Genomic DNA, 27,182 nt, shown 5'->3' on the forward strand with positions numbered 1-27,182 from the left:
AGCTTTTTGTAGAATTGAGGTCTCACTGTGTTGCCCAGGTTGGTCTTAAACTTCTGACCTTAAACTAATCCTCCTGCCTCAGCCTCTAAAAATGTCAGGATTATAGCCGTGGGCCAGCACACCTAGCCCAGAAATGTTCCTAAAAAGTCTGAAAAAAATAAGTTAAATATTATTAAGAAATATATAAAAAGATAAACATATAGTATGGTATATGAAATGTCACAGTTCAGTCATGGTCACTACAACAATGATTAAAATATCCAACAGTTGAGGCAAGTCTGAGAACTGAGAGGGACATACAGGATTGGTTTGGAAGCCAGAATTAGGATTGTCAGAGCTGGGAAAGCAGAAGCAAGGCAAGAATGTGCCCAGGATTGGGGTATGGAGCAGCCCCGTGGTATGCCACGTGCACAGGAGCGTGGCACACAGCAGCTCCATAGTATGCCATGTTCACAGGAGCGTGGCACGCAGCAGCTCCGTAGTATGCCATGTTCACCAGAGTGGGGCACGCAGCAGCTCCATGGTATGCCGTGTGTTATTTTTTACATCAGGCCAGCTCTAGCCCAGCAGATGAGAATCACCTGATGGGTAGAAAGAGTGGACTTAGGTAAAATCTCTGACCATGCATAACTGAGAGACTTAAAATGTTTGCCTTATGGGTCATAAACTAATAAAAGTGACAACATGGGGATAATAGAGTAGGTCAGTAAATGCGGTAAGCCACCTGCCACCTCTCCAGAGCTTCAACCATCCCACAGAAATGTTGGGGCAGCAGGATTTGACAAAGCTTGTGAGAAGAGCTCTCAGTCCAGGGTTCAGGGCATGATCTAGAGGACTCAGGTGTTCCAGGATCTCTATCCCCGGGGAACCAACTACATTATTACCTCAGATCTATCACTCCTCACTGTGGTGACTCTGGGCAAGTCACTCAAAATGTCTGAGTTTTAATACACTGAATTGGAAAATATGGGTTGTAGCCCCTTCCCTGCCTGTCCCTTGGGGCTGATGTGGGGATCAGGGCAATCACAGATCTCTGTCATGAGCTGGAAATCATGTGTCCATGGAAACTCTGAAGTCACTTTCCATCCTACCCTGCACAGGAGACATGCAGGCTTCCTCTCTGTATTCAACCACTACCAAGTATCTGGATTATCCTTCTCGACATTGAATGATTGAACATTTTAGGGCATTTACAAAAGAAAAGAGTCTTTTTAAGTCTTTATCTGCATTTCATTCTTTTAGGTGCTATAGACCTTAGTAGGTCTATAGCATAGATCTACTAATGTTTCTACATCTCAGAATAGGGAAGAGAGGCACAGATGGGTTCATATCCCTCTCCCAGGTATGCGCAGATTCTAAGTAGTATTTGAACCCAGCCTATTCTTGGTAACTTGGGTCTTCTGCTTTTCTATTGTCTCATCTGAATAAAGGTATCTGCCTGGACAAACAAATCTTCCTAGAACCCAGATCTAATTCAGGTAGCATTGAAAAGCAGTCGATGAAAACTAGGATCAAAAGTTTAAACTGAATAAGTTTTTACTAATTTCTCTGTGGTCTTCTGCCAGCAAGATGTCAAGAATTGTCTTTATTATAATACATTTCTACCTTGCAGGTTTGGCTGGCCGTGTGAGGAGCTGGGTACAAAAACGGAGGCGTAAAAAAAATTGCCCCACTGAAAATGAAGGTAGGGTGGAAATTATATCATTAAGTTGATTGAAGCAAATAATTCCAGTTTACTCATCCAGTGTCCCAGAGAAACTCAGTAAATGCTATGTGATGTTCTTCATTTATTTCATTTGTGCCCATTTAAATGCATTAAATTAATGGGTGATGCAACTACACAAGTAAAGTTACATTGGCAGCTTAGAGGTTGGTTCTTTTTGTTTCTTTGTTTTTGTGAAAAGGTCTCATTTTGTCACCCAGGAGTGCACTGGTGCAATCACAGCTCATTGCAATCTTGACCTCCACGTGTTCAGATGATCCTTCTACCTCAGCCTCCCAAGCAGATGGCTATAATGCACATGCTTTATACCAAGCTCTTTTTTTAAATTTTATTTTTTTTTTTTGTAGAGACGGGGTTTCACAGTGTTGCCCAGGCTTGGTTCACTTTTGATAGTAAAGGACATCTCAAATGTTTAGACATTTGCTTTCAGTTTGGGCAATTATGAATACAGCAATTACAAACCTTCTTGTGTCTTGTTTGGAAACATAATTTTAAAATGTAAGGAAATACTAAAATTATGGTTACTTGCTTGTACGGTAAGACTACGTTTCTTTGTAAGAATTTTGGTAAAATTTACTGGTGAAATCATCTGAAGGTAGTGTTTTTGTTCTTTTGAGAAGATACTAATTATTGATTCAATTTCTAATATAAATATAGGCCTATTCAGATGATTCATTTATCATGAGAAGATGTTTAACCTTCTGAAACAGATCCAAAAAGTTAGCTCATTTCATATAATGTTTCCAAGTGTGAGCACAGATGTGTTCACAACATTCCTTTATTATTATTTTTTGATTCAACTCGTCTTGAACTGATATTATTAGTACATTGTGACTTCCTTCTTTTCCTTTGAGGTTAGAAAAGGTAGAGGTTTATCAGTGTTATTGATCTTTCCAAAGAACTGTTTTTGTTGTTGTTGATTTTCTCTGATGATTTCCTGTTTTTTATTCCATTAATTTCTGCAGTCGTTATTTATTTTTCCTCTATTCGAGATTATACTGCTGTTTTTCTTTCAATGCCCAAGGCGGAAGCTAGATTATGAATTTAGATTTGATTTTTCTCATTTTTGACACAGCATCATGAATGTTACTCACTAAATATATCATTGAAATGCACAATAATTAAAATAATAAATATGTAAGCTTTTAAATTTAAAAAATACAACAGGACAGATGATAAATGTAGCAGCAGGATATGTAGATCCACAGAAGTTAAATAATCCTGTAACGTTTCATAAAATGTTGGGATTTGCCTACACCTTCACATGGGCAGCAGGTGTGATGAGATGCTCTCACTGAGCCATACAGTGCCATTCTGTATTAACCGGTTCTCAGACTATTTCACACTGATGAGGTTGCCCTAGCTAGAAAGCCAAGGCTCTTTCATTTCTTTCTTCCCCTCTCCTATGCCTTCCTTCAGCACCAAGGAGAGTGGCCGAGCAGGAGCTCAGTTCATGCTTGTCAACAGCCCCCCTCCATACACTGCAGCTTCTGTCCACATCCCCCAAGACTTCTTGTGGGATTCCTCAGCATCACCAGTGTACTTACTGTCTCTCTGTGTTCTCCTAGCTCCTCTTCAAGACCCAAAGGAGTTTACACGTGAAAACCTTAAGGAGACATCACCTGACATAGTAAGATGCATTTCTTTGTCTTGAAGACAAATGTCTTTTTTGGGGGCTTCTAGAATATCAAGTGAGTATCATTTCTGACTGCCATTGTGAATCAGGCCTCAGCTGTCATAAACTCTAGCTACCAGTCACTGGAATGTATGACAAACTGAAGCCTGATTGATGATGTCAATCAGAAGATGACATCACTGAAAACCTAGTAGTGAGCGTATTTCTCAGTAGCAACATATTCTTCCTGAAAAATAATTTTGTATTTTTCAGCCAGCATAGATACCTGCTAAGTATTCCAAACCCACTGCATTTTCTGCAAGCATCCCCTGTTCTCCATTGGAGCCTGTGACTTCATCACTGTTAGACATCTGGTTTTTTGTTTAGTTTAGTTTTGTTTTTGAGACAGAGTCTCTCTGCCACCAGGCTACAGTGCAGTGGTGTGATCTCAGATCACTGCAGCGTCCTCCTACTGCATTCAAGCAATTCTCCTGCCTCAGCCTCCCGAGTAGCTGGGACTGAAGGTTCTCGCCACCACCATGCCGGGTTTCTTGTAGTTTTTAGTAGAGACGGGGTTTCACCATGCTGGCCAGGATGGTCTCAATCTCTTGCCCTCATGATCTGCCCGCCTCAGCCTCCCAAGGTGCTGGGATTACGTGTGTGAGCCACCACGCCCAGTCTGCCGTCTGGTTTCCTAATGTCACCAAGTAAATACAAGACCTGTGCCAATGGGACCCAGCATGATATAATCCTCATGGTGTTTCTTTTTCTCTTATTGCAGGAGAAGCCTGCAGCCCAGTATCACCACTGTACGTACTCTTTTCCTTTTAAACAGTTACCGAGACATAGTTGACATGCAAACTAATTCACCCATTTAAATTAGGTGATTCAGTGTTTTCACTCTATTTACCGGGTTGTGCAACCATTGTTAGAATCTAATTTTAGAAGCTCTTGGTTTCCAATCAGAAAACCCCCTTAGTAGTGACTCCTCTGTTTCCCCCAACCCCCCCACACCCCTGGTTCTAGGCAGCCCTAATCTACTTTCTGTTTCTATAGTACACTGCCTTTCTGTATTAACCGATTCTTCAAATGAGGATTTCACGTTGATGAGGTTGCCCTAGCTAGGAAGCCAAGGCTCTTTCATTTCTTTCTGCCCCTCTCATTTTCCTTCCCTCAGCACCAAGGAGAATGGTCCAGCAGCAGCTGGGTCCCTGCTTCTCATCGCCCAGCTCCATACATTCTAGCCCGGTCCACATTTCCCAAAGCTCCTTGTGAGATTCCTGAGAAGCACCAATGCACTGACTGTCACTCTGTGTTGCCTTAGGTGGTGTTCAGGTCTCAGAGGACCTCATTTTGCAAGACATGGAAGACCATGAGCTACCCCGTGATGTGGTAAGATGCATTTCTTTGTCTCGAAGAGAAATATTTATTTCTGGGGCCTCTGGAATATCAAGTGAATATCCTTTTTGACTGCCATTGTGAATCAGACCTCAGTCGTCATAAACTCTAGTGACCAGTCAGTGGAGATTCTGACCAACTGAGGCCTGATTGACGATGTCAGTCAAAAGATGGCATAACTTAGAATCTGGTCTTGTGCATATTTCTCAGTAGCCACATTTTCTCCTTGAAAAATAATTTTGTACTTTTCAGCCAGCATAGATACCTGCTAAGTATTCCAAACCCACTGCATTTTCTGCAAGCATCCCGTGCTCTATTTGGGGCCTGTGACTTCATCACTGTTTGACATTTGGTTTTTTGCTTAGTTTAGTTTTGTTTTTGAGACAGAGTCTCTCTGTCACCAGGCTACAGTGCAGCGGTGTGATCTCAGATCACTGCAGCATCCTCCTACTGCATTAAGCAATTCTCCTGCCTCAGCCTCCCGAGTAGCTGGGACTGAAGGTTCTCGCAACCACCATGCCAGGTTTTTTGTAGTTTGTAGTAGAGATGGCGTTTCACCATGCCGGATTTTTTGAAGTTTTTAGTACAGACAGGGTTTCACCATGTTGGCCAGGATGCCCTCAACCTCTTGCCCTCATGATCTGCCCGCCTCAGCCTTGTCACATGCTGGATTACATGCGTGAACCACCGCGCCCAGCCTGCCATCTGGTTATCTAACGTCACCAAGTGAACATTAGACCTGTGCCAGCGGGACCCAGCATGATGTCATCCTCATGGTGTTTCTTTTTCTCTTATTGCAGGAGAAGCCCACCGCTTGGTGTCACCGCCGTACGTATTCTTTTTCTTTTAAACAGTTACCGAGACGTAGTGCGTATGCAAACAAATTCACTTATTTAAAGTAGGTGATTCCGTGTTTTTACTCTATTTATAGGGTTGTGCAACCATTGTTAGAGTCAAATTTTAGAAGCTGTTTTTCCCCCTCAGAAAACCCGCTTAGTAGTGACTCCTCTGTTTTCCACAACCGCCCATGCCCCTGGTCCTAGGCAGCCCTAATCTACTTCCTGTTTCTGTGGTACACTGCCTTTCTGTATTAACCGGTTCTTCAAATGACGATCTCACATTGATGAGGTTGCCCTGGCTAGGAAGCCAGGCTCTTTCATTTCTTTCTGCCCCTCTCCTTTTCCTTCCTTCAGCACCCAGGAGAATGGTCCAGCAGCAGCTGGGTCCGTGCTTTTCAAACGCCCCGCTCCATAGCCTCCAGCCCGGTCCACATTTCCCAAAGCTCCTGGTGAGATTCCTGAGCAGCACCAATGCACTGACTGTCACTCTGTGTTCTCTTAGGTCCCGTTGAGGTCCCACAGGACCTCATATTAGAAGACATTGAGGATGATGAGCTACCCCGTGATGTGGTAAGATGCATTTCTTTGTCTCCAAGAGAAATTTTTCTTTCTGGGGACTCTGAAATATCAGGTGAACATCCTTTTTGACTGCCATTGTGAATCGGACCTCAGGTGTCATGGAGTCTAGCAACGAGTCAGTGGAGTTTCTCACCAATGAGGCCTGATTGACGAAGTCAGTCAAAAGATGGCATAACTTAGAATCTGGTCTTGTGCATATTTCTCAGTAGCCACATTTTCTCCTTGAAAAATAATTTTGTATTTTTCAGCCAGCATAGATACCTGCTAAGTATTCCAAAGCCACTGCATTTTCTGCAAGCACCCCCTATGCACCATTTGGGGCCTGTGACTTCATCACTGTTTGACATCTGGTTTTTTGTTTAGTTTAGTTTTGCTTTTGAGACAGAGTCTCTCGGTCTCCAGGCTACAGTGCAGTGGTGTGATCTCAGATCGCTGCAGCATCCTCTTCCTGCATTCATGCAATTCTCCAGCTTCAGCCTCTCGAAAGCTGGGACTGAAGTTTCTCGCCACCACCACGCCGGATTTTTTGAAGTTTTTAGTACAGACAGGGTTTCACCATGTTGGCCAGGATGGCCTCAACCTCTTGCCCTCATGATCTGCCCGCCTCAGCCTCGCCACATGCTGGATTACATGCATGAACCATCACGCCCAGCCTGCCATCTGGTTATCTAACGTCACCAAGTGAATATTAGACCTGTTCCAGCGGGACCCAGCATGATGTCATCCCCATGGTGTTTCTTTTTCTCTTATTGCAGGAGAAGCCCGCCACTTGGTGTCACCGCCGTACGTATTCTTTTTCTTTTAAACAGTTACCGAGACATAGTGTGTATGCAAACAAATTCACTTATTTAAAGTAGGTGATTCCGTGTTTTTACTCTATTTATAGGGTTGTGCAACCATTGTTAGAGTCTAATTTTAGAAGCTGTTTTTCCCCCTCAGAAAACCTGCTTAGTAGTGACTCCTCTGTTCTCCCCAACCCCCCACGCCCCTGGTCCTAGGCAGCCCTAATCTACTTCCTGTTTCTGTAGTACACTTTCTTGCTGTATTAACTGGTTCTTCAAATGACGATTTCACGTTGATGAGGTTGTCCTGGCTAGGAAGCCAGGCTCTTTCATTTCTTTCTGCCCCTCTCCTTTTCCTTCCTTCAGCACCCAGGAGAATGGTCCAGCAGCAGCTGGGTCCGTGCTTGTCAAATGCCCCGCTCCATACCCTCCAGCCCGGTCCACATTTCCCAAAGATCCTAGTGAGATTCCTGAGCAGCACCAATGCACTGTCACTCTGTGTTCTCTTAGGTCCCGTTGAGGTCCCGCAGGACCTCATACTAGAAGACATTGAGGATGATGAGCTACCCCGTGTCGAGGTAAGATGCATTTCTTTGTCTTGAAGAGAAATTTTTCTTTCTGGGGCCTCTGGAATATCAAGTGAATATCCTTTTAGACTGCCATTGTGAATCAGACCTCAGGTGTCGTGGAGTCCAGCGACCAGTCAGTGGAGTTTCTCACCAACTGAGGCCTGATTGACAATGTCAATCAAAAGATGGCATAGCTAACAATTTGGTTTGGGGCATATTTCTCAGTTGCAATGTTTTCTCCTTGAAATACAATTTCGTATTTTTCAGCAGGCATAGATACCTGCTAAGTATTCCAAAGCCACTGCATTTCCTGCAAGCGCCTCCTGTGCTCCATCTGGGGCCTGTGACTTCAACACTGTTGGACATCTGGCTTTTTGCTTAGTTTAGTTTTGTTTTTGAGACAGAGTCTCTCTGTCTCCAGGCTACAGTGCAGTGTTGTGATCTCAGATCACTGAAACGTCCTACTGCATTCAAGAAATTCTCCTGCCTCAGCCTCCCGAGTAGCTGAGACTGAAGGTTCTGGACACCACGATGCCGGGTTTCTTGTAGTTTGTAGTAGAGATGGCGTTTGGCCATGCCGGGTTTTTGAAGTTTTTAGTACAGACAAGGTTTCACCATGTTGGCCAGGATGGCCTCAACCTCTTGCCCTCATGATCTGCCCGGCTCAGCCTCGCCACATGCTGGATTACATGCGAGAAACACTGCGCCCAGCCTGCCATCTGGTTATCTAACATCACCAAGTGAATATTAGACCTGTGCCGGCGGGACCCAGCATGATGTCATCCTCATGGTGTTTCTTTTTCTCTTATTGCAGGAGAAGCCCGCCGCTTGGTGTCACCGCCGTACGTATTCTTTTTCTTTTAAACAGTTACCGAGACGTAGTGTGTATGCAAACAAATTCACTTATTTAAAGTAGGTGATTCCGTGCTTATACTCTATTTATAGGGTTGTGCGACCATTGTTAGAGTCTAATTTTAGAAGCTGTTTTCCCCCTCAGAAAACCCACTTAGTAGTGACTCCTCTGTTCTCCCCAACCCCCCACGCCCCTGGTCCTAGGCAGCCCTAATCTACTTCCTGTTTCTGTAGTACACTGCCTTTCTGTATTAACCGGTTCTTCAAATGACGATTTCACGTTGATGAGGTTGCTCTGGCTAGAAAGCCAGGCTCTTTCATTTCTTTCTGCCCCTCTCCTTTTCATTCCTTCAGGACCCAGGAGAATGGTCCAGCAGCAGCTGGGTCCGTGCTTGTCAAACGCCCCGCTCCATACCCTCCAGCCCGGTCCACATTTCCCAAAGCTCCTGGTGAGATTCCTCAGCAGCACCAATGCACTGACTGTCACTCTGTGTTCTCTTAGGTCCCGTTGAGGTCCCGCAGAAACTCATACTAGAAGACATTGAGGATGATGAGCTACCTCGTGACGAGGTAAGATGCATTTCTTTGTCTCCAAGAGAAATTTTTCTTTCTGGGGCCTCTGGAATATCAAGTGAATATCCTTTTTGACTGCCATTGTGAATCGGACCTCAGGTATCGTGGAGTCCAGCGACAAGTCAGTGGAGTTTCTCACCAACTGAGGCCTGATTGACGATGTCAATCAAAAGATGGCATAGATAACAATTTGGTTTGGGGCATATTTCTCAGTTGCAACGTTTTCTCCTTGAAATACCATTTTGTATTTTTCAGCCAGCATAGATACCTGCTAAGCATTCCAAAGCCACTGCATTTTCTGCAAGCGCCCCCTGTGCTCCATCTGGGGCCTGTGACTTCAACACTGTTGGACATCTGGCTTTTTGCTTAGTTTAGTTTTGCTTTTGAGACAGAGTCTCTCTGTCTCCAGGCTACAGTGCAGTGTTGTGATCTCAGATCACTGCAGCGTCCTCCTACTGCATTCAAGCAATTCTCCTGCCTCAGCCTCCCGAGTAGCTGGGACTGAAGGTTCTGGCCACCACGATGCCAGGTTTCTTGTAGTTTCTAGTAGAGATGGCGTTTGGCCATGCCGGGTTTTTTGAAGTTTTTAGTACAGACAGGGTTTCACCATGTTGGCCAGGATGGCCTCAAACTCTTGCCCTCATGATATGCCTGGCTCAGCCTCGCCACATGCTGGATTACATGTGTGAACCACCGCGCCCAGCCTGCCATCTGGTTATCTAACGTCACCAAGTGAATATTAGACCTGTGCCAGCAGGACCCAGCATGATGTCATCCTCATGGTGTTTCTTTTTCTCTTATTTCAGGAGAAGCCCGCCGCTTGGTGTCACCGCCGTACGTATTCTTTTTCTTTTAAACAGTTACCGAGACGTAGTGCGTATGCAAACAAATTCACTTAAAGTAGGTGATTCCGTGTTTTTACTCTATTTATAGGGTTGTGCAACCATTGTTAGAGTCTAATTTTAGAAGCTGTTTTTCCCCCTCAGAAAACCCGCTTAGTAGTGACTCCTCTGTTCTCCCCAACCCCCCACGCCCCTGGTCCTAGGCAGCCCTAATCTACTTCCTGTTTCTGTAGTACACTGCCTTTCTGTATTAACCCGTTCTTCAAATGACGATTTCACGTTGATGAGGTTACCCTGGCTAGGAAGCCAGGCTCTTTCATTTCTTTCTGCCCCTCTCCTTTTCCTTCCTTCAGCACCCAGGAGAATGGTCCAGCAGCAGCTGTGTCAGTGCTTGTCAAACACCCTGCTCCATACCCTCCAGCCTGGTCCACATTTCCTAAAGCTCATGATGAGATTGCTGAGCTGCACCAATGCACTGACTGTCACTCTGTGTTCTCTTAGGTCCCGTTGAGGTCCCGCAGGACCTCATACTAGAAGACATTGAGGATGATGAGCTACCCCGTGACGAGGTAAGATGCATTTCTTAGTCTCGAAGAGAAATTTTTCTTTCTGGGGCCTCTGGAATATCAAGTGAATATCCTTTTAGACTGCCATTGTGAATCGGACCTCAGGTGTCGTGGAGTCCAGCGACCAGTCAGTGAAGTTTCTCACCAACTGAGGCCTGATTGACGATGCCAATCAAAAGATGACATAGCTAAAAATTTGGTTTGGGGCATATTTCTCAGTTGCAACGTTTTCTTCTTGAAATACAATTTCGTATTTTTCAGCTAGCATAGATATTGGCTAAGTATTCCAAACCCACTGCATTTTCTGCAAGCATCCCCTGTTCTCCATTGGAGCCTGTGACTTCATCACTGTTAGACATCTGGTTTTTTTGTTTAGTTTAGTTTTGTTTTTGAGACAGAGTCTCTCTGCCACCAGGCTACAGTGCAGTGGTGTGATCTCAGATCACTGCAGCGTCCTCCTACTGCATTCAAGCAATTCTCCTGCCTCAGCCTCCCGAGTAGCTGGGACTGAAGGTTCTCGCCACCACCATGCCGGGTTTCTTGTAGTTTTTAGTAGAGACGGGGTTTCACCATGCTGGCCAGGATGGTCTCAATCTCTTGCCCTCATGATCTGCCCGCCTCAGCCTCCCAAGGTGCTGGGATTACATGCATGAGCCACCGTGCCCTGTCTGCCATCTGGTTTACTAATGTCACCAAGTGAATACAAGACCTGTGCCAACGGGACCCAGCATGATATAATCCTCATGGTGTTTTTCTCTTATTGCAGGAGAAGCCTGCAGCCCAGTATCGCCACTGTATGTACTCTTTTCCTTTTAAACAGTTACCGAGACGTAGTTGATATGCAAACTAATTCACCCATTTAAATTAGGTGATTCAGTGTTTTCACTCTATTTACCGGGTTGTGCAACCATTGTTAGAATCTAATTTTAGAAGCTCTTGGTTTCCAATCAGAAAACCCCCTTAGTAGTGACTCCTCTGTTTCCCCCAACCCCCCCCACACCCCTGGTTCTAGGCAGCCCTAATCTACTTTCTGTTTCTATAGTACACTGCCTTTCTGTATTAACCGATTCTTCAAATGAGGATTTCACGTTGATGAGGTTGCCCTAGCTAGGAAGCCAAGGCTCTTTCATTTCTTTCTGCCCCTCTCATTTTCCTTCCCTCAGCACCAAGGAGAATGGTCCAGCAGCAGCTGGGTCCCTGCTTCTCATCGCCCAGCTCCATACATTCTAGCCCGGTCCACATTTCCCAAAGCTCCTTGTGAGATTCCTGAGAAGCACCAATGCACTGACCGTCACCCTGTGTTGTCTTAGGTGCTGTTCAGGTCCCAGAGGACCTCATTTTGCAAGACATGGAAGACCATGAGCTACCCCGTGATGTGGTAAGATGCATTTCTTTGTCTCGAAGAGAAATATTTATTTCTGGGGCCTCTGGAATATCAAGTGAATATCCTTTTTGACTGCCATTGTGAATCAGACTTCAGTCTTCATGAACTCTAGTGACCAGTCAGTAAAGATTCTGACCAACTGAGGCCTGAATGATGATGTCAGTCAAAAGATGGCATAACTTAGAATCTGGTCTGTGCATATTTCTGAGTAGCCACATTTTCTCCTTGAAAAATAATTTTGTACTTTTCAGCCAGCATAGATACCTGCTAAGTATTCCAAACCCACTGCATTTTCTGCAAGCATCCCGTGCCCTATTTGGGGCCTGTGACTTCATCACTGTTTGACATTTGGTTTTTTGCTTAGTTTAGTTTTGTTTTTGAGACAGAGTCTCTCTGTCACCAGGCTACAGTGCAGTGGTGTGATCTCAGAGCACTGCAGCGTCCTCCTACTGCATTAAGCAATTCTCCTGCCTCAGCCTCCTGAGTAGCTGCGACTGAAGGTTTTCACCACCACCATGCCAGGTTTTTTGTAGTGTGTAGTAGAGATGGCGTTTCACCATGCCGGATTTTTTGAAGTTTTTAGTACAGACAGGGTTTCACCATGTTGGTCAGGATGGCCTCAACCTCTTGCCCTCATGATCTGCCCACCTCAGCCTCACCACATCCTGGATTACATGCGTGAACCACCGCGCCCAGCCTGCCATCTGGTTATCTAACATCACCAAGTGAAGATTAGACCTATGCCAGCGGGACCCAGCATGATGTCATCCTCATGGTGTTTCTTTTTCTCTTATTGCAGGAGAAGCCCGCCGCTTGGTGTCACCGCCGTACGTATTCTTTTTCTTTTAAACAGTTACCGAGACGTAGTGCGTATGCAAACAAATTCACTTATTTAAAGTAGGTGATTCCGTGTTTTTACTCTATTTATAGGGTTGTGCAACCATTGTTAGAGTCTAATTTTAGAAGCTGTTTTTCCCCCTCAGAAAACCGGCTTAGTAGTGACTCCTCAGTTCCCCCCAACTCCCCACGCCCCTGGTGTTAGGCAGCCCTAATCTACTTCCTGTTTCTGTAGTACACTGCCTTTCTGTATTAACCGGTTCTTCAAATGACGATCTCACATTTATGAGGTTGCCCTGGCTAGGCAGCCAGGCTCTTTCATTTCTTTCTGCCCCTCTCCTTTTCCTTCCTTCAGCACCCAGGAGAATGGTTCTGCAGCAGCTGTGTTTGTGCTTGTCAATGCCAAGCTCCATACCCTCCAGCCCGGTCCACATTTCCCAAAGCCCCTGGTGAGATTCCTGAGCAGCACCAATGCACTGACTGTCACTCTGTGTTCTCTTAGGTCCCGTTGAGGTCCCACAGGACCTCATATTAGAAGACATTGAGGATGATGAGCTACCCCGTGATGTGGTAAGATGCATTTCTTTGTCTCGAAGAGAAATTTTTATTTCTGGGGCCTCTGGAATAACAAGTGAATATCCTTTTTGACTGCCATTGTGAATCGGACCTCAGGTGTCATGGAATCTACCAACCAGTCAGTGGAGTTTCTCACCAATGAGGCCTGATTGACGATGTCAGTCAAAAGATGGCATAACTTAGAATCTGGTCTTGTGCATATTTCTCAGTAGCCACATTTTCTCCTTGAAAAATAATTTTGTATTTTTCAGCCAGCATAGATACCTGCTAAGTATTCCAAACCCACTGCATTTTCTGCAAGTGCCCACTGTGCTCCATTTGGGGCCTGTAACTTCAACACTGTTTGACATCTGGTTTTTTGCTTAGTTTAGTTTTGTTTTTGAGACAGAGTCTCTCTGTCTCCAGGCTGCAGTGCAGAGGTGTGATCTCAGATCACTGCAGCATCCTCCTACTGCATTCAAGCAATTCTTCTGCTTCAGCCTCTCGAATAGCTGGGACTGAAATTTCTCACCACCACCACGCGGGAATTTTTGAAGTGTTTAGTACAGACAGGGTTTCACCATGTTGGCCAGGATGACCTCAACCTCTTGCCCTCATGATCTGCCCGCCTCAGCCTCACCACATGCTGGATTACATGCATAAACCACTGCGCCCAGCCTGCCATCTGGTTATCTAACATCACCAAGTGAATATTAGACCTGTGCCAGCGGGACCCAGCATGATGTCATCCTCATGGTGTTTCTTTTTCTCTTATTGCAGGAGAAGCCCGCCGCTTGGTGTCACCGCCGTACGTATTCTTTTTCTTTTAAACAGTTACCGAGACGTAGTGCGTATGCAAACAAATTCACTTATTTAAAGTAGGTGATTCCGTGTTTTTACTCTATTTATAGGGTTGTGCAACCATTGTTAGTCTAATTTTAGAAGCTGTTTTTCCCCCTCAGAAAACCCGCTTAGTAGTGACTCCTCTGTTCTCCCCAACCCCCCACACCCCTGGTCCTAGGCAGCCCTAATCTACTTCCTGTTTCTGTAGTACACTGCCTTTCTGTATTAACCGGTTCTTCAAATGACGATTTCACGTTGATGAGGTTGCCCTGGCTAGGAAGCCAGGCTCTTTCATTTCTTTCTGCCCCTCTCCTTTTCCTTCCTTCAGCACCCAGGAGAATGGTCCAGCAGCAGCTGGGTCCGTGCTTGTCAAACGCCCCGCTCCATAGCCTCCAGCCCGGTCCACATTTCCCAAAGCTCCTGATGAGATTCCTGAGCAGCACCAATGCACTGACTGTCACTCTGTGTTCTCTTAGGTACTGTTGAGGTCCCGCAGGACCTCATACTAGAAGACATTGAGGATGATGAGCTACCTCGTGACGAGGTAAGATGAATTTCTTTGTCTTGAAGAGAAATTTTTCTTTCTGGGGCCTCTGGAATATCAAGTGAATATCCTTTTAGACTGCCATTGTGAATCGGACCTCAGGTGTCGTGGAGTCCAGCTACCAGCAAGTGGAGTTTCTCACCAACTGAGGCCTGATTGATGATGTCAATCAAAAGATGGCATAGCTAACAATTTGGTTTGGGGCATATTTCTCAGTTGCAACGTTTTCTCCTTGAAATACAATTTTGTATTTTACATCCAGCTTAGATACCGGCTAAGTATTCCAAAGCCACTGCATTTCCTGCAAGCGCCCCCTGTGCTCCATCTGGGGCCTGTGACTTCAACACTGTTGGACATCTGGCTTTTTGCTTAGTTTAGTTCTGTTTTTGAGACAGAGTCTCTCTGTCACCAGGCGAGGGTGCAGTGTTGTGATCTCAGATTACTGCAGCGTCCTCTTACTGCATTCAAGCAATTCTCCTTCCTCAGCCTCCCGAGTAGCTGGGACTGAATGTTCTCACCACCACCATGCTGGGTTTCTTGTAGCTTGTAGTAGAGATGGCATTTGGCCATGCTGGGTTTTTTGAACTTTTTAGTACAGACAGGGTTTCACCATGTTGGCCAGGATGGCCTCAATCTCTTGCCCTCATGATCTGCCGCCTCAGCCTCGCCACATGCTGGATTACATGCATGAACCCCCGCGCCCAGCCTGCCGTCAGGTTATGTAACGTCACCAAGTGAATATTAGACCTGTGCCAGCGGGACCCAGCATGATGTCGTCCTCATGGTGTTTCTTTTTCTCTTATTGCAGGAGAAGCCCGCCGCTTGGTGTCAGCACCGTACGTATTCTTTTTCTTTTAAACAGTTACCGAGACGTAGTGCGTATGCAAACAAATTCACTTATTTAAAGTAGGTGATTCCGTATTTTTACTCTATTTATAGGGTTGTGCAATCATTGTTAGAGTCTAATTTTAGAAGCTGTTTTTCCCTGTCAGAAAACCTGCTTAGTAGTGACTCCTCTGTTCTCCCCCACCCCCCACGCCCCTGGTCCTAGGCAGCCCTCATCTACTTCCTGTTTCTGTAGTACACTGCCTTTCTGTATTAACCGGTTCTTCAAATGACGATTTCACGTTGATGAGGTTGCCCTGGCTAGGAAGCCAGGCTCTTTCATTTCTTTCTGCCCCTCTCCTTTTCCTTCCTTCAGCAACAAGGAGAATGGTCCAGCAGCAGCTGGGTATGTGCTTGTCAAACGCCCCGCTCCATACCCTCCAGCCCGGTCCACATTTCCCAAAGCTCCTGGTGAGATTCCTGAGCAGCACCAATGCACTGACTGTCACTCTGTGTTCTCTTAGGTCCCGTTGAGGTCCCGCAGGACCTCATACTAGAAGACATTGAGGATGATGAGCTACCCCGTGATGAGGTAAGATGCATTCTTCTGTCTCGAAGATAAATTTTTCTTTCTGGGGCCTCTGGAATATCAAGTGAATATCCTTTTAGACTGCCATTGTGAATCGGACCTCAGGTGTCGTGGAGTCCAGCTACCAGCAAGTGGAGTTTCTCACCAACTGAGGCCTGATTGACGATGTCAATCAAAAGATGGCATAGCTAACAATTTGGTTTGGGGCATATTTCTCAGTTGCAACGTTTTCTCCTTGAAATACAATTTTGTATTTTTCAGGCAGCTTAGATACCGGCTAAGTATTCCAAAGCCACTGCATTTCCTGCAAGTGCCCCCTGTGCTCCATCTGGGGCCTGTGACTTCAACACTGTTGGACATCTGGCTTTTTGCTTATTTTGGTTCTCTTTTGAGACAGAGTCTCTCTGTCACCAGGCTAGGGTGCAGTGTTGTGATCTCAGATCACTGCAGCGTCCTCCTACTGCATTCAAGCAATTCTCCTCCCTCAGCCTCCCGAGTAGCTCGGACTGAAGTTTATCACCACCACCACGCCGGGTTTTTTGTAGTTTTCTGTACAGATGGCATTTCACCATGTTGGCCAGGATGGCCTCTACATCTTGCCCTTATGATCTGCCTGCCTCAGTGTCCCCACATGCTGGATTACATGCGTGAACCACCGCGCCCAGCCTGCCATCTGGTTTTCTAACCTCACCAAGTGAATATGAGACCTGTGCCAATGATACTTAGCATGATGTAATCCTCATGGTGTTTCTTTTTTTCTTATTGCAGGAGAAGCCTGCGTCCCACTATCATCGCCGTACGTATTCTTTTTCTTTTAAATAGTTACCCAGACGTAGTGCATATGCAAACAAATTCACGCATTTAAAATAGGTGATTTCATGTTTTTACTCTATTTATAGGGTTGTGCAACCATTGTTAGAGTCTAATTTTAGAAGCTGTTTTTCCCTTTCAGAAAACCCACTTAGTAGTGACTCCTCTGTTCTCCCCCTTCCCCCATGCCCCTGGTTCTAGGCAGCCCTAATTTACTTCCTGTTTCTGTAGTACACTTTCTTGCTGTATTAACCGGTTCTTCAAATGACGATTTCACGTTGATGAGGTTGCCCTGGCTAGGACGCCAGGCTTTTTCATTTCTTTCTACCCCTCTCCTTTTCCTTCCTTCAGCAACAAGGAGAATGGTCCAGCAGCAGCTGGGTCCGTGCTTGTCAAACACCCAGCTCCATACCCTCCAGCCCGGTCCACATTTCCGAAAGCTCCTGGTGAGATTCCTCAGCAGCACCAATGCACTGACTGTCACTCTGTGTTCTCTTAGGTCCCGTTGAGGTCCCGCAGGACCTCATACTAGAAGACATTGAGGATGATGAGCTACCCCGTGATGAGGTAAGATGCATTTCTTAGTCTCGAAGATAAATTTTTCTTTCTGGGGTCTCTGGAATGTCAAGTGAATATCCTTTTTGACTGCCATTGTGAATCGGACCTCAGGTGTCGTGGAGTCCAGCGACCAGTCAGTGGAGTTTCTCACCAACTGAGGCCTGATTGACGATGTCAATCAAAAGATGGCATAGCTAACAATTTGGTTTGGGGCATATTTCTCAGTTGCAACGTTTTCTCCTTGAAATACAATTTTGTATTTTTCAGCCAGCATAGATACCTGCTAAGCATTCCAAAGCCACTGCATTTTCTGCAAGCGCCCCCTGTGCTCCATCTGGGGCCTGTGACTTCAACACTGTTGGACATCTGGCTTTTTGCTTAGTTTAGTTTTGTTTTTGAGACAGAGTCTTTCTGTCTCCAGGCTACAGTGCAGTGTTGTGATCTCAGATAACTGCAGCATCCTCTTACTGCATTCAAGCAATTCTCCTGCCTAAGCCTCCCGAGTAGCTGGGACTGAAGGTTCTGGACACCACCATGCTGGGTTTCTTGTAGTTTGTAGTAGAGATGGCGTTTGGGCATGCCTGGTTTTTTGAAGTTTTTAGTAGAGACAGGGTTTCACCATGTTGGCCAGGATGGCCTCAACCTCTTGCCCTCATGATCTGCTCGCCTCAGCCTCACCACATGCTGGATTACATGCATAAACCACTGCGCCCAGCCTGCCATCTGGTTATCTAACGTCACCAAGTGAACATTAGACCTATGCCAGCGGGACCCAGCATGATGTCATCCTCATGGTGTTTCTTTTTTTCTTATTGCAGGAGAAGCCCGCCGCTTGGTGTCACCACCGTACGTATTCTTTTTCTTTTAAACAGTTACCGAGACATAGTGCATATGCAAACAAATTCACTTATTTAAAGTAGGTGATTCCGTATTTTTACTCTATTTATAGGGTTGTGCAACCATTGTTAGAGTGCAATTTTAGAAGCTGTTTTTCCCCCTCAGAAAACCCACTTAGTAGTGACTCTTCTGTTCTCCCCAACCCCTCACGCCCCTGGATTTAGGCAGCCCTAATCTACTTCCTGTTTCTGTAGTACACTGCCTTTCTGTATTAACCGGTTCTTCAAATGACGATTTCACGTTGATGAGGTTGCCCTGGCTAGGAAGCCAGGCTCTTTCATTTCTTTCTGCCCCTCTCCTTTTCCTTCCTTCAGCACCCAGGAGAATGGTCCAGCAGCAGCTGGGTCTGTGCTTTTCAAACGCCCAGCTCCATATCCTCCAGCCCGGTCCACATTTCCCAAAGCTCCTGGTGAGATTCCTGAGCAGCACCAATGCACTGACTGTTACTCTGTGTTCTCTTAGGTCCCGTTGAGGTCCCGCAGGACCTCATACTAGAAGACATTGAGGATGATGAGCTACCCCGTGACGAGGTAAGATGCATTCTTCTGTCTCGAAGAGAAATTTTTCTTTCTGTGGCCTCTGGTATATCAAGTGAATATCCTTTTTGACTGCCATTGTGAATCGGACCTCAGGTGTCGTGGAGTCCAGCAACCAGTCAGTGGAGTTTCTCACCAACTGAGGCCTGATTGACGACGTCAATCAAAAGATGGCATAGCTAACAATATGGTTTGGGGCATATTTCTCAGTTGCAACGTTTTCTTCTTGAGATACAATTTCGTATTTTTCAGCCAGCATAGATACCTGCCAAGTATTCCAAAGCCACTGCATTTTCTGCAAGTGCCCCCTGTGCTCCACCTGGGGCCTGTGACTTCAACACTGTTGGACATCTGGCTTTTCACTTAGTTTAGTTTTGTTTTTGAGACAGAGTCTCTCTGTCACCAGGCTACAGTGCAGTGTTGTGATCTCAGATTACTGCAGCGTCCTCCTACTGCATTCAAGCAATTCTCCTGCCTCAGCCTCCCGAGTAGCTCGGACTGAAGTTTCTTGCCACCACCACGCCGGGTTTTTTGTAGTTTTTAGTACAGACGGCGTTTCACCATGTTGGCCAGGATGGCCTCTACCTCTTGCCCTCATGATCTGCCTGCCTCAGCGTCCCCACATGCTGGATTACATGCGTGAACCACCGCACCCAGCCTGCCATCTGGTTTTCTAACCTCACCAAGTGAATACGAGACCTGTGCCAACGGTACTTAGCATGATGTAATCCTCATGGTGTTTCTTTTTTTCTTATTGCAGGAGAAGCCTGCGTCCCACAATCACCGCCGTATGTATTCTTTTTCTTTTAAATAGTTACCCAGACATAGTGCATATGCAACCAAATTCACTCATTTAAAATAGGTGATTTCGTGTTTTTACTCTATTTATAGGGTTGTGCAACCATTGTTAGAGTCTAATTGTAGAAGCTGTTTTTTTCTTTCAGAAAACCCGCTTAGTAGTGACTCCTTCTTTCTCTCCCACCCCCCACGCCCCAGGTTCTTGGCAGCCCTAATTTACTTCCTGTTTCTGTAGTACACTTTCTTGCTGTATTAACCGGTTCTTCAAATGACGATTTCACGTTGATGAGGTTGCCCTGGCTAGGAAGCCAGGCTCTTTCATTTCTTTCTGCCCCTCTCCTTTTCCTTCCTTCAGCACCCAGGAGAATGGTCCAGCAGCAGCTGGGTCCGTGCTTTTCAAACGCCCAGCTCCATACCCTCCAGCCTGGTCCACATTTCCCAAAGCTCCTGGTGAGATTCCTGAGCAGCACCAATGCACTGACTGTCACTCTGTGTTCTCTTAGGTCCCATTGAGGTCCCGGAGGACCTCATACTAGAAGACATTGAGGATGATGAGCTACCCCGTGACGAGGTAAGATGCATTCTTTTGTCTCGAAGAGAAATTTTTCTTTCTGTGGCCTCTGGTATATCAAGTGAATATCCTTTTTGACTGCCATTGTGAATCGGACCTCAGGTATCGTGGAGTCCAGCGACCAGTCAGTGGAGTTTCTCACCAACTGAGGCCTGATTGACAATGTCAATCAAAAGATGGCATAGCTAACAATTTGGTTTGGGGCATATTTCTCAGTTGCAACGTTTTCTCCTTGAGATACCATTTCGTATTTTTCAGCCAGCATAGATACCTGCTAAGTATTCCAAAGCCACTGCATTTTCTGCAAGTGTCCACTGTGCTCCATCTGGGGCCTGTGACTTCAAAACTGTTGGACATCTGGCTTTTCGCTTAGTTTAGTTTTGTTTTTGAGACAGAGTCTCTCTGTCACCAGGCTAGGGTGCAGTGTTTTGATCTCAGATCACTGCAGCGTCCTCCTACTGCATTCAAGCAATTCTCCTGCCTCAGCCTCCCAAGTAGCTCGGACTGAATTTCTCGCCACCACCACGCCGGGTTTTTTGTAGTTTTTAGTACAGACGGCGTTTCTCCATGTTGGCAAGGATGGCCTGTACCTCTTGCCCTCATGATCTGCCTGCCTCAGCGTCCCCACATGCTGGATTACATGCGTGAACCACCGCGCCCAGCCTGCCATCTGGTTTTCTAACCTCACCAAGTGAATACGAGACCTGTGCCAACGGTACTTAGCATGATGTAATCCTCATGGTGTTTCTTTTTTTCTTATTGCAGGAGAAGCCTGCGTCCCACAATCACCGCCGTACGTATTCTTTTTCTTTTAAATAGTTACCCAGACGTAGTGCATATGCAACCAAATTCACTCATTTAAAATAGGTGATTTCATGTTTTTACTCTATTTATAGGGTTGTGCAACCATTGTTAGAGTCTAATTGTAGAAGCTGTTTTTTTCTTTCAGAAAACCCGCTTAGTAGTGACTCCTCCTTTCTCTCCCACCCCCCACACCCCAGGTTCTTGGCAGCCCTAATTTACTTCCTGTTTCTGTAGTACACTTTCTTGCTGTATTAACCGGTTCTTCAAATGATGATTTCACGTTGATGAGTTTGCCCTGGCTAGGAAGCCAGGCTCTTTCATTTCTTTCTGCCCCTCTCCTTTTCCTTCCTTCAGCAACAAGGAGAATGGTCCAGCAGCAGCTGGGTCCGTGCTTGTCAAACGCCCCGCTCCATACCCTCCAGCCTGGTCCACATTTCCCAAAGCTCCTGATGAGATTCCTGAGCAGCACCAATGCACTGAGTGTCACTCTGTGTTCTCTTAGGTCCCGTTGAGTTCCGGCAGGACCTCATACTAGAAGACATTGAGGATGGTGAGCTACCCCGTGATGAGGTAAGATGCATTTCTTTGTCTCGAAGAGAAATTTTTCTTTCTGGGTCCTCTGGAATATCAAGTGAATATCCTTTTTGACTGCCATTGTGAATCTGATCTCAGTTGTCGTGGAGTCTAGCGACCAGTCAGTGGAGTTTCTCACCAACTGAGGCCTGATTGATGATGTCAATCAAAAGATGGCATAGCTAACAATTTGGTTTTGGGCATATTTCTCAGTTGCAACGTTTTCTTCTTGAAATACAATTTCGTATTTTTAAGCCAGCATAGATACCTGCCAAGTATTCCAAAGCTACTGCATTTTCTGCAAGCGCCCCCTGTGCTCCATCTGGGGCCTGTGACTTCAACACTGTTGGACATCTGGCTTTTTGTTTAGTTTAGTTTTGTTTTTAAGACAGAGTCTCTCTGTCACCAGGCTACAGTGCAGTGTTGTGATCTCAGATCACTGCAGCGTCCTCCTACTGCATTCAAGCAATTCTCCTGCCTCAGCCTCCCGAATAGCTGGGACTGAAGTTTCTCGCCACCACCATGCCGGGTTTTTTGTAGTTTTTATTACAGAAGGCGTTTCTCCATGTTGGCCAGGATGGCCTCTACCTCTTGCCCTCATGATCTGCCTGCCTCAGCATCCCCACATGCTGGATTACATGCGTGAACCACCGCCCCCAGCCTGCCATCTGGTTTTCCAACCTCACCAAATGAATATGAGACCTGTGCCAATGGTACTTAGCATGATGTAATCCTCATGGTGTTTCTTTTTTTCTTATTGCAGGAGAAGCCTGCGTCCCACTATCACCGCCGTACGTATTCTTTTTCTTTTAAATAGTAACCCAGACCTAGTGCATATGCAAACATATTCACTCATTTAAAATAGGTGATTTTGTGTTTTTACTCTATTTATAGGGTTGTGCAACCATTGTTAGAGTCTAATTTTAGAAGCTGTTTTTCCCTTTCAGAAAACCCGCTTAGTAGTGACTCCTCTGTTCTCCCCAACCCCCCACGCCCCAGGTTCTAGGCAGCCCTAATTTACTTCCTGTTTCTGTAGTACACTTTCTTGCTGTATTAACCAGTTCTTCAAATGACGATTTCACGTTGATGAGGTTGCCCTGGCTAGGAAGCCAGGCTCTTTCATTTCTTTCTGCCCCTCTCCTTTTCCTTCCTTCAGCAACAAGGAGAATGGTCCAGCAGCAGCTGGGTCCGTGCTTGTCAAACGCCCCGCTCCATACCCTCCAGCCTGGTCCACATTTCCCAAAGCTCCTGATGAGATTCCTGAGCAGCACCAATGCACTGACTGTCACTCTGTGTTCTCTTAGGTCCCGTTGAGTTCCGGCAGGACCTCATACTAGAAGACATTGAGGATGGTGAGCTACCCCGTGATGAGGTAAGATGCATTTCTTTGTCTCGAAGAGAAATTCTTCTTTCTGTGGCCTCTGGAATATCAAGTGAATATCCTTTTTGACTGCCATTGTGAATCTGATCTCAGTTGTCGTGGAGTCCAGCGACCAGTCAGTGGAGTTTCTCACCAACTGAGGCCTGATTGATGATGTCAATCAAAAGATGGCATAGCTAACAATTTGGTTTTGGGCATATTTCTCAGTTGCAACGTTTTCTTCTTGAAATACAATTTCGTATTTTTAAGCCAGCATAGATACCTGCCAAGTATTCCAAAGCTACTGCATTTTCTGCAAGCGCCCCCTGTGCTCCATCTGGGGCCTGTGACTTCAACACTGTTGGACATCTGGCTTTTTGTTTAGTTTAGTTTTGTTTTTAAGACAGAGTCTCTCTGTCACCAGGCTACAGTGCAGTGTTGTGATCTCAGATCACTGCAGCGTCCTCCTACTGCATTCAAGCAATTCTCCTGCCTCAGCCTCCCAAATAGCTGGGACTGAAGTTTCTCGCCACCACCATGCCGGGTTTTTTGTAGTTTTTATTACAGAAGGCGTTTCTCCATGTTGGCCAGGATGGCCTCTACCTCTTGCCCTCATGATCTGCCTGCCTCAGCATCCCCACATGCTGGATTACATGGGTGAACCACCGCCCCCAGCCTGCCATCTGGTTTTCCAACCTCACCAAATGAATACGAGACCTGTGCCAATGGTACTTAGCATGATGTAATCCTCATGGTGTTTCTTTTTTTCTTATTGCAGGAGAAGCCTGCGTCCCACTATCACCGCCGTACGTATTCTTTTTCTTTTAAATAGTAACCCAGACCTAGTGCATATGCAAACATATTCACTCATTTAAAATAGGTGATTTTGTGTTTTTACTCTATTTATAGGGTTGTGCAACCATTGTTAGAGTCTAATTTTAGAAGCTGTTTTTCCCTTTCAGAAAACCCGCTTAGTAGTGACTCCTCTGTTCTCCCCAACCCCCCACGCCCCAGGTTCTAGGCAGCCCTAATTTACTTCCTGTTTCTGTAGTACACTTTCTTGCTGTATTAACCAGTTCTTCAAATGACGATTTCACGTTGATGAGGTTGCCCTGGCTAGGAAGCCAGGCTCTTTCATTTCTTTCTGCCCCTCTCCTTTTCCTTCCTTCAGCACCCAGGAGAATGGTCCAGCAGCAGCTGGGTCCGTGCTTGTCAAACGCCCCGCTCCATACCCTCCAGCCTGGTCCACATTTCCCAAAGCTCCTGATGAGATTCCTGAGCAGCACCAATGCACTGAGTGTCACTCTGTGTTCTCTTAGGTCCCGTTGAGTTCCGGCAGGACCTCATACTAGAAGACATTGAGGATGGTGAGCTACCCCGTGATGAGGTAAGATGCATTTCTTTGTCTCGAAGAGAAATTTTTCTTTCTGGGTCCTCTGGAATATCAAGTGAATATCCTTTTTGACTGCCATTGTGAATCGGACCTCAGTTATCATGGAGTCCAGCGACCAGTCAGTGGAGTTTCTCACCAACTGAGGCCTGATTGACGATGTCAATCAAAAGATGGCATAACTTAGAATCTGGTTTTGTGCATCTTTCTCAGTAGTCACATTTTCTCCTTGGAAAGTAATTTTGTATTTTTCAGCCAGCATAGATACTTGCTACTTATTCCAAACCCACTGCATTTTCTGCAAGCATCCCCTGTGCTCTATTTGGGGCCTGTGACTTCATCACTGTTTGACATCTGGTTCTTTGCTTAGTTTAGTTTTGTTTTAGAGACAGAGTCTCTCTGTCACCAGGCTACAGTGCAGTGGTGTGATCTTAGAGCACTGCAGCGTCCTCCTACTGCATTCAAGCCATTCTCCTGCCTCAGCCTCCCTAGTAGCTGGGACTGAAGGTTCTTGCAACCACCATGCCGGGTTTCTTGTAGTTTGTAGTAGAGATGGCGTTTCACCATGCCAGGTTTTTTGAAGTTTTTAGTATAGACAGGGCTTCACCATGTTGGCCAGGATGGCCTCAACCTCTTGCCCTCATGATCTGCCTGCCTCATCCTCCCCACATGCTGGATTACATGCATGAACCACTGCGCCCAGCCTGCCATCTTGTTTTCTAACATCACCAAGTGAATACCAGACCTGTGCCAGCAAGACCCAGCATGATGTAATCCTTATGGTGTTTCTTTTTCTCTTATTGCAGGAGAAGCCTGCATCCCTGTATCACCGCCATACGTATTTTTTTTTATTTTAAACAGTTACCAAGACATAGTGCATATGCAAACAAATTCACTTATTTAAAGTAGGTGATTCCGTGTTTATACTCTATTTGTAGGGTTGTGCAACCATTGTTAGAGTCTAATTTTAGAAGCTTTTTTTTATATCAGAAAACCCGCTTAGCAGTGACTCCTCTGTTCTCTTCAATTCCCCATGCCCCTGGTCCTAGGCAGCCCTAATCTACTTTCTGTTTCTCTAGTATACTCTATTTCTTTATTAACCGGTTCTTCAAATATGACGATTTCAGGTTGATGAGGTTGCCCTGGCTAGGAAGCCAGGTTCTTTCATTTCTTTCTGCCCCTCTTCTTCTTCCTACAGCACCAAGGAGAATGGCCCAACAGCAGCTGGGTCCATGCTTGTCAAACACCCAGCTCCATACCCTCCAGCCCAGTCCACATTTCCCAAAGCTCCTTGTGAGATTCCTGAGCAGCACCAATGCACTGACTGTCACTCTGTGTTCTCTTAGGTCCCGTTGAGGTCCCACAGGACCTCATATTAGAAGTTATTGAGGATGATGAGCTACCCCGTGATGAGGTAAGATGCATTTCTTTGTCTCAAAGAGAAATTTTTATTTCTGGGTCCTCTGGAATATCAAGTGAATATCCTTTTTGACTGCCATTGTGAATCAGACCTCAGTTATCGTGGAGTCTAGTGACCAGTCAGTGGATGTTCTGACCAACTGAGGCCTGATTGACGATGTCTGTCAAAAATGGCATAACTTACAATCTTGTCGTGGGTATCTTTCTTAGGGGGAACTTATTCTTCTTGAAAAATTATTTGGTATTTTCCAGCTGACATGGCCACTTGCTAAATTTCCAAATCACCCCACTGTTTCTTTCAGAAGTATCTTCTATGCTTCATTTGGGGACCAGTGATATGCTTCATTTGGGGACCAGGTTTCTAATGTCACCATGTGAAAAGTCCTGCAGCAACAGCACCCAGCATGACATGATGCTTACGATTGTTTGTGTGGTTTTCCCTTGTACCAGGACATTTAGACAGCCCCAAATTACCTCAGTAAGTATTATTTATTTTTTAAATCACTTTATTGTCATGCAGTCGACATGCAAAACTATTCACTTATTTAAATTTTGTTATTTAGGGTTTTTAGTATATTTACCGGCTTGTGCAGCCATTGTCACATCCAAGTTTCGAACCTTTTCATTTTCCCTCAGAGAAACCCTATAGCCATTAGTAGTCACTTTTTTTTCCCCAAGGCCCACAGCCCTGGTCCAAAGCAGCCGCTAAGCTACATTATGTTTCTCTGGATTTACCTTTTCTGGCAATTTCTTTTATAATTTAAATTTGATTTTAATTTTTCGGATACATGTGCAGGACATGCAGCTTTGTAACATAGATAGAAGTGTGGCATGGTTTGCTGCAGCTGTCAACCCATCACGTAGTTATTAAGCCCTGCATACATTAGCTCTATATTTTGAGGCTCTCCCGTTTACTTCCCCCACAATGTGTGTTGTTCCCTTCTCTAACATTGTGCATATTCTAATATCACTTTCTTCGTAATGACAAATCTAGGTGATAAGTCAGGGGGGATTTTCTTGCTTGCTTTTGTCTGGAGAACCTTTCTAGCTTCAGGTTTCTGATAGGTGTGAGGATCTGGGGCATGCTGTGAGAAACAGATGTCTCCATGAAGAACTCAGCTCTAGACAGTAGAATCTCCATCATGCCCTATTGATGCTACTGTTAAAATAGATTTTTGTTTTCTTCTGAAAACCTTCACACCGAGAGCCAAGGTAGCTGCTTTAAGTCATGATCAATGTCAAGTAGACCACATGATGGTTTGAGGGTTTTTTTGGAGCGTTTATTCTGAGGAGATGCCTTGCTTTTCAGTAAAATTTGATTGTCTTGTATGTGTCAGTATTTTTCCAATGGAACAAAGGAATGAAACTGTTTTGTTTTGCAATGTCACTTATTCACCCCAGAAGTGATGTTCTCGTGACCAGATTGTTCTTGACATCTTTAATCTCTAGACGAAGCTTCCCATTGGTGCTTCGGGGGTGCTGTTGTGTAAGTCAAGGAAAATATTAGTATTACCAACATTGAGGTTCTCTGAATTCATTGACACCTGCTTA

The 27,182-nt window shown here is 45.4% G+C and overlaps 1 protein-coding gene across 50 annotated transcripts in view; it reads left to right on the forward strand.

Moving 5' to 3' along the window:
* LOC100404408 (uncharacterized) overlaps window positions 1-27,182 on the forward strand; it is an 83,258-nt gene that overhangs the window by 32,134 nt on the left and 23,942 nt on the right. For 46 of the 50 annotated variants that reach the window (XM_078350078.1, XM_078350101.1, XM_078350106.1 and 43 more), the window contains 28 exons: window positions 1,613-1,684; window positions 3,292-3,353; window positions 4,120-4,147; window positions 4,663-4,730; window positions 5,537-5,564; window positions 6,078-6,145; window positions 6,910-6,937; window positions 7,447-7,514; window positions 8,320-8,347; window positions 8,860-8,927; window positions 9,737-9,764; window positions 10,274-10,341; window positions 11,105-11,132; window positions 11,649-11,716; window positions 12,522-12,549; window positions 13,062-13,129; window positions 13,895-13,922; window positions 14,434-14,501; window positions 19,477-19,504; window positions 20,018-20,085; window positions 20,851-20,878; window positions 21,392-21,459; window positions 22,226-22,253; window positions 22,767-22,834; window positions 23,601-23,628; window positions 24,142-24,209; window positions 25,559-25,626; window positions 25,934-26,109. In XM_078350078.1, the coding sequence (XP_078206204.1) occupies window positions 1,613-1,684; window positions 3,292-3,353; window positions 4,120-4,147; window positions 4,663-4,730; window positions 5,537-5,564; window positions 6,078-6,145; window positions 6,910-6,937; window positions 7,447-7,514; window positions 8,320-8,347; window positions 8,860-8,927; window positions 9,737-9,764; window positions 10,274-10,341; window positions 11,105-11,132; window positions 11,649-11,716; window positions 12,522-12,549; window positions 13,062-13,129; window positions 13,895-13,922; window positions 14,434-14,501; window positions 19,477-19,504; window positions 20,018-20,085; window positions 20,851-20,878; window positions 21,392-21,459; window positions 22,226-22,253; window positions 22,767-22,834; window positions 23,601-23,628; window positions 24,142-24,209; window positions 25,559-25,591 (1,319 nt within the window). In that variant the 3' untranslated portion in view covers window positions 25,592-25,626; window positions 25,934-26,109. Of the gene's footprint in view, window positions 1-1,612; window positions 1,685-3,291; window positions 3,354-4,119; window positions 4,148-4,662; window positions 4,731-5,536; window positions 5,565-6,077; window positions 6,146-6,909; window positions 6,938-7,446; window positions 7,515-8,319; window positions 8,348-8,859; window positions 8,928-9,736; window positions 9,765-10,273; window positions 10,342-11,104; window positions 11,133-11,648; window positions 11,717-12,521; window positions 12,550-13,061; window positions 13,130-13,894; window positions 13,923-14,433; window positions 14,502-15,309; window positions 15,338-15,850; window positions 15,919-16,683; window positions 16,712-19,476; window positions 19,505-20,017; window positions 20,086-20,850; window positions 20,879-21,391; window positions 21,460-22,225; window positions 22,254-22,766; window positions 22,835-23,600; window positions 23,629-24,141; window positions 24,210-25,558; window positions 25,627-25,933; window positions 26,110-27,182 lie in introns of all 50 variants that reach the window. The other 4 variants (XM_078350069.1, XM_078350117.1, XM_078350116.1 and 1 more) reach the window with 4 other exon arrangements.

This window comes from Callithrix jacchus, chromosome 15 (genome assembly GCF_049354715.1).
Source record: "Callithrix jacchus isolate 240 chromosome 15, calJac240_pri, whole genome shotgun sequence".
NCBI lineage: Eukaryota > Metazoa > Chordata > Mammalia > Primates > Cebidae > Callithrix > Callithrix jacchus.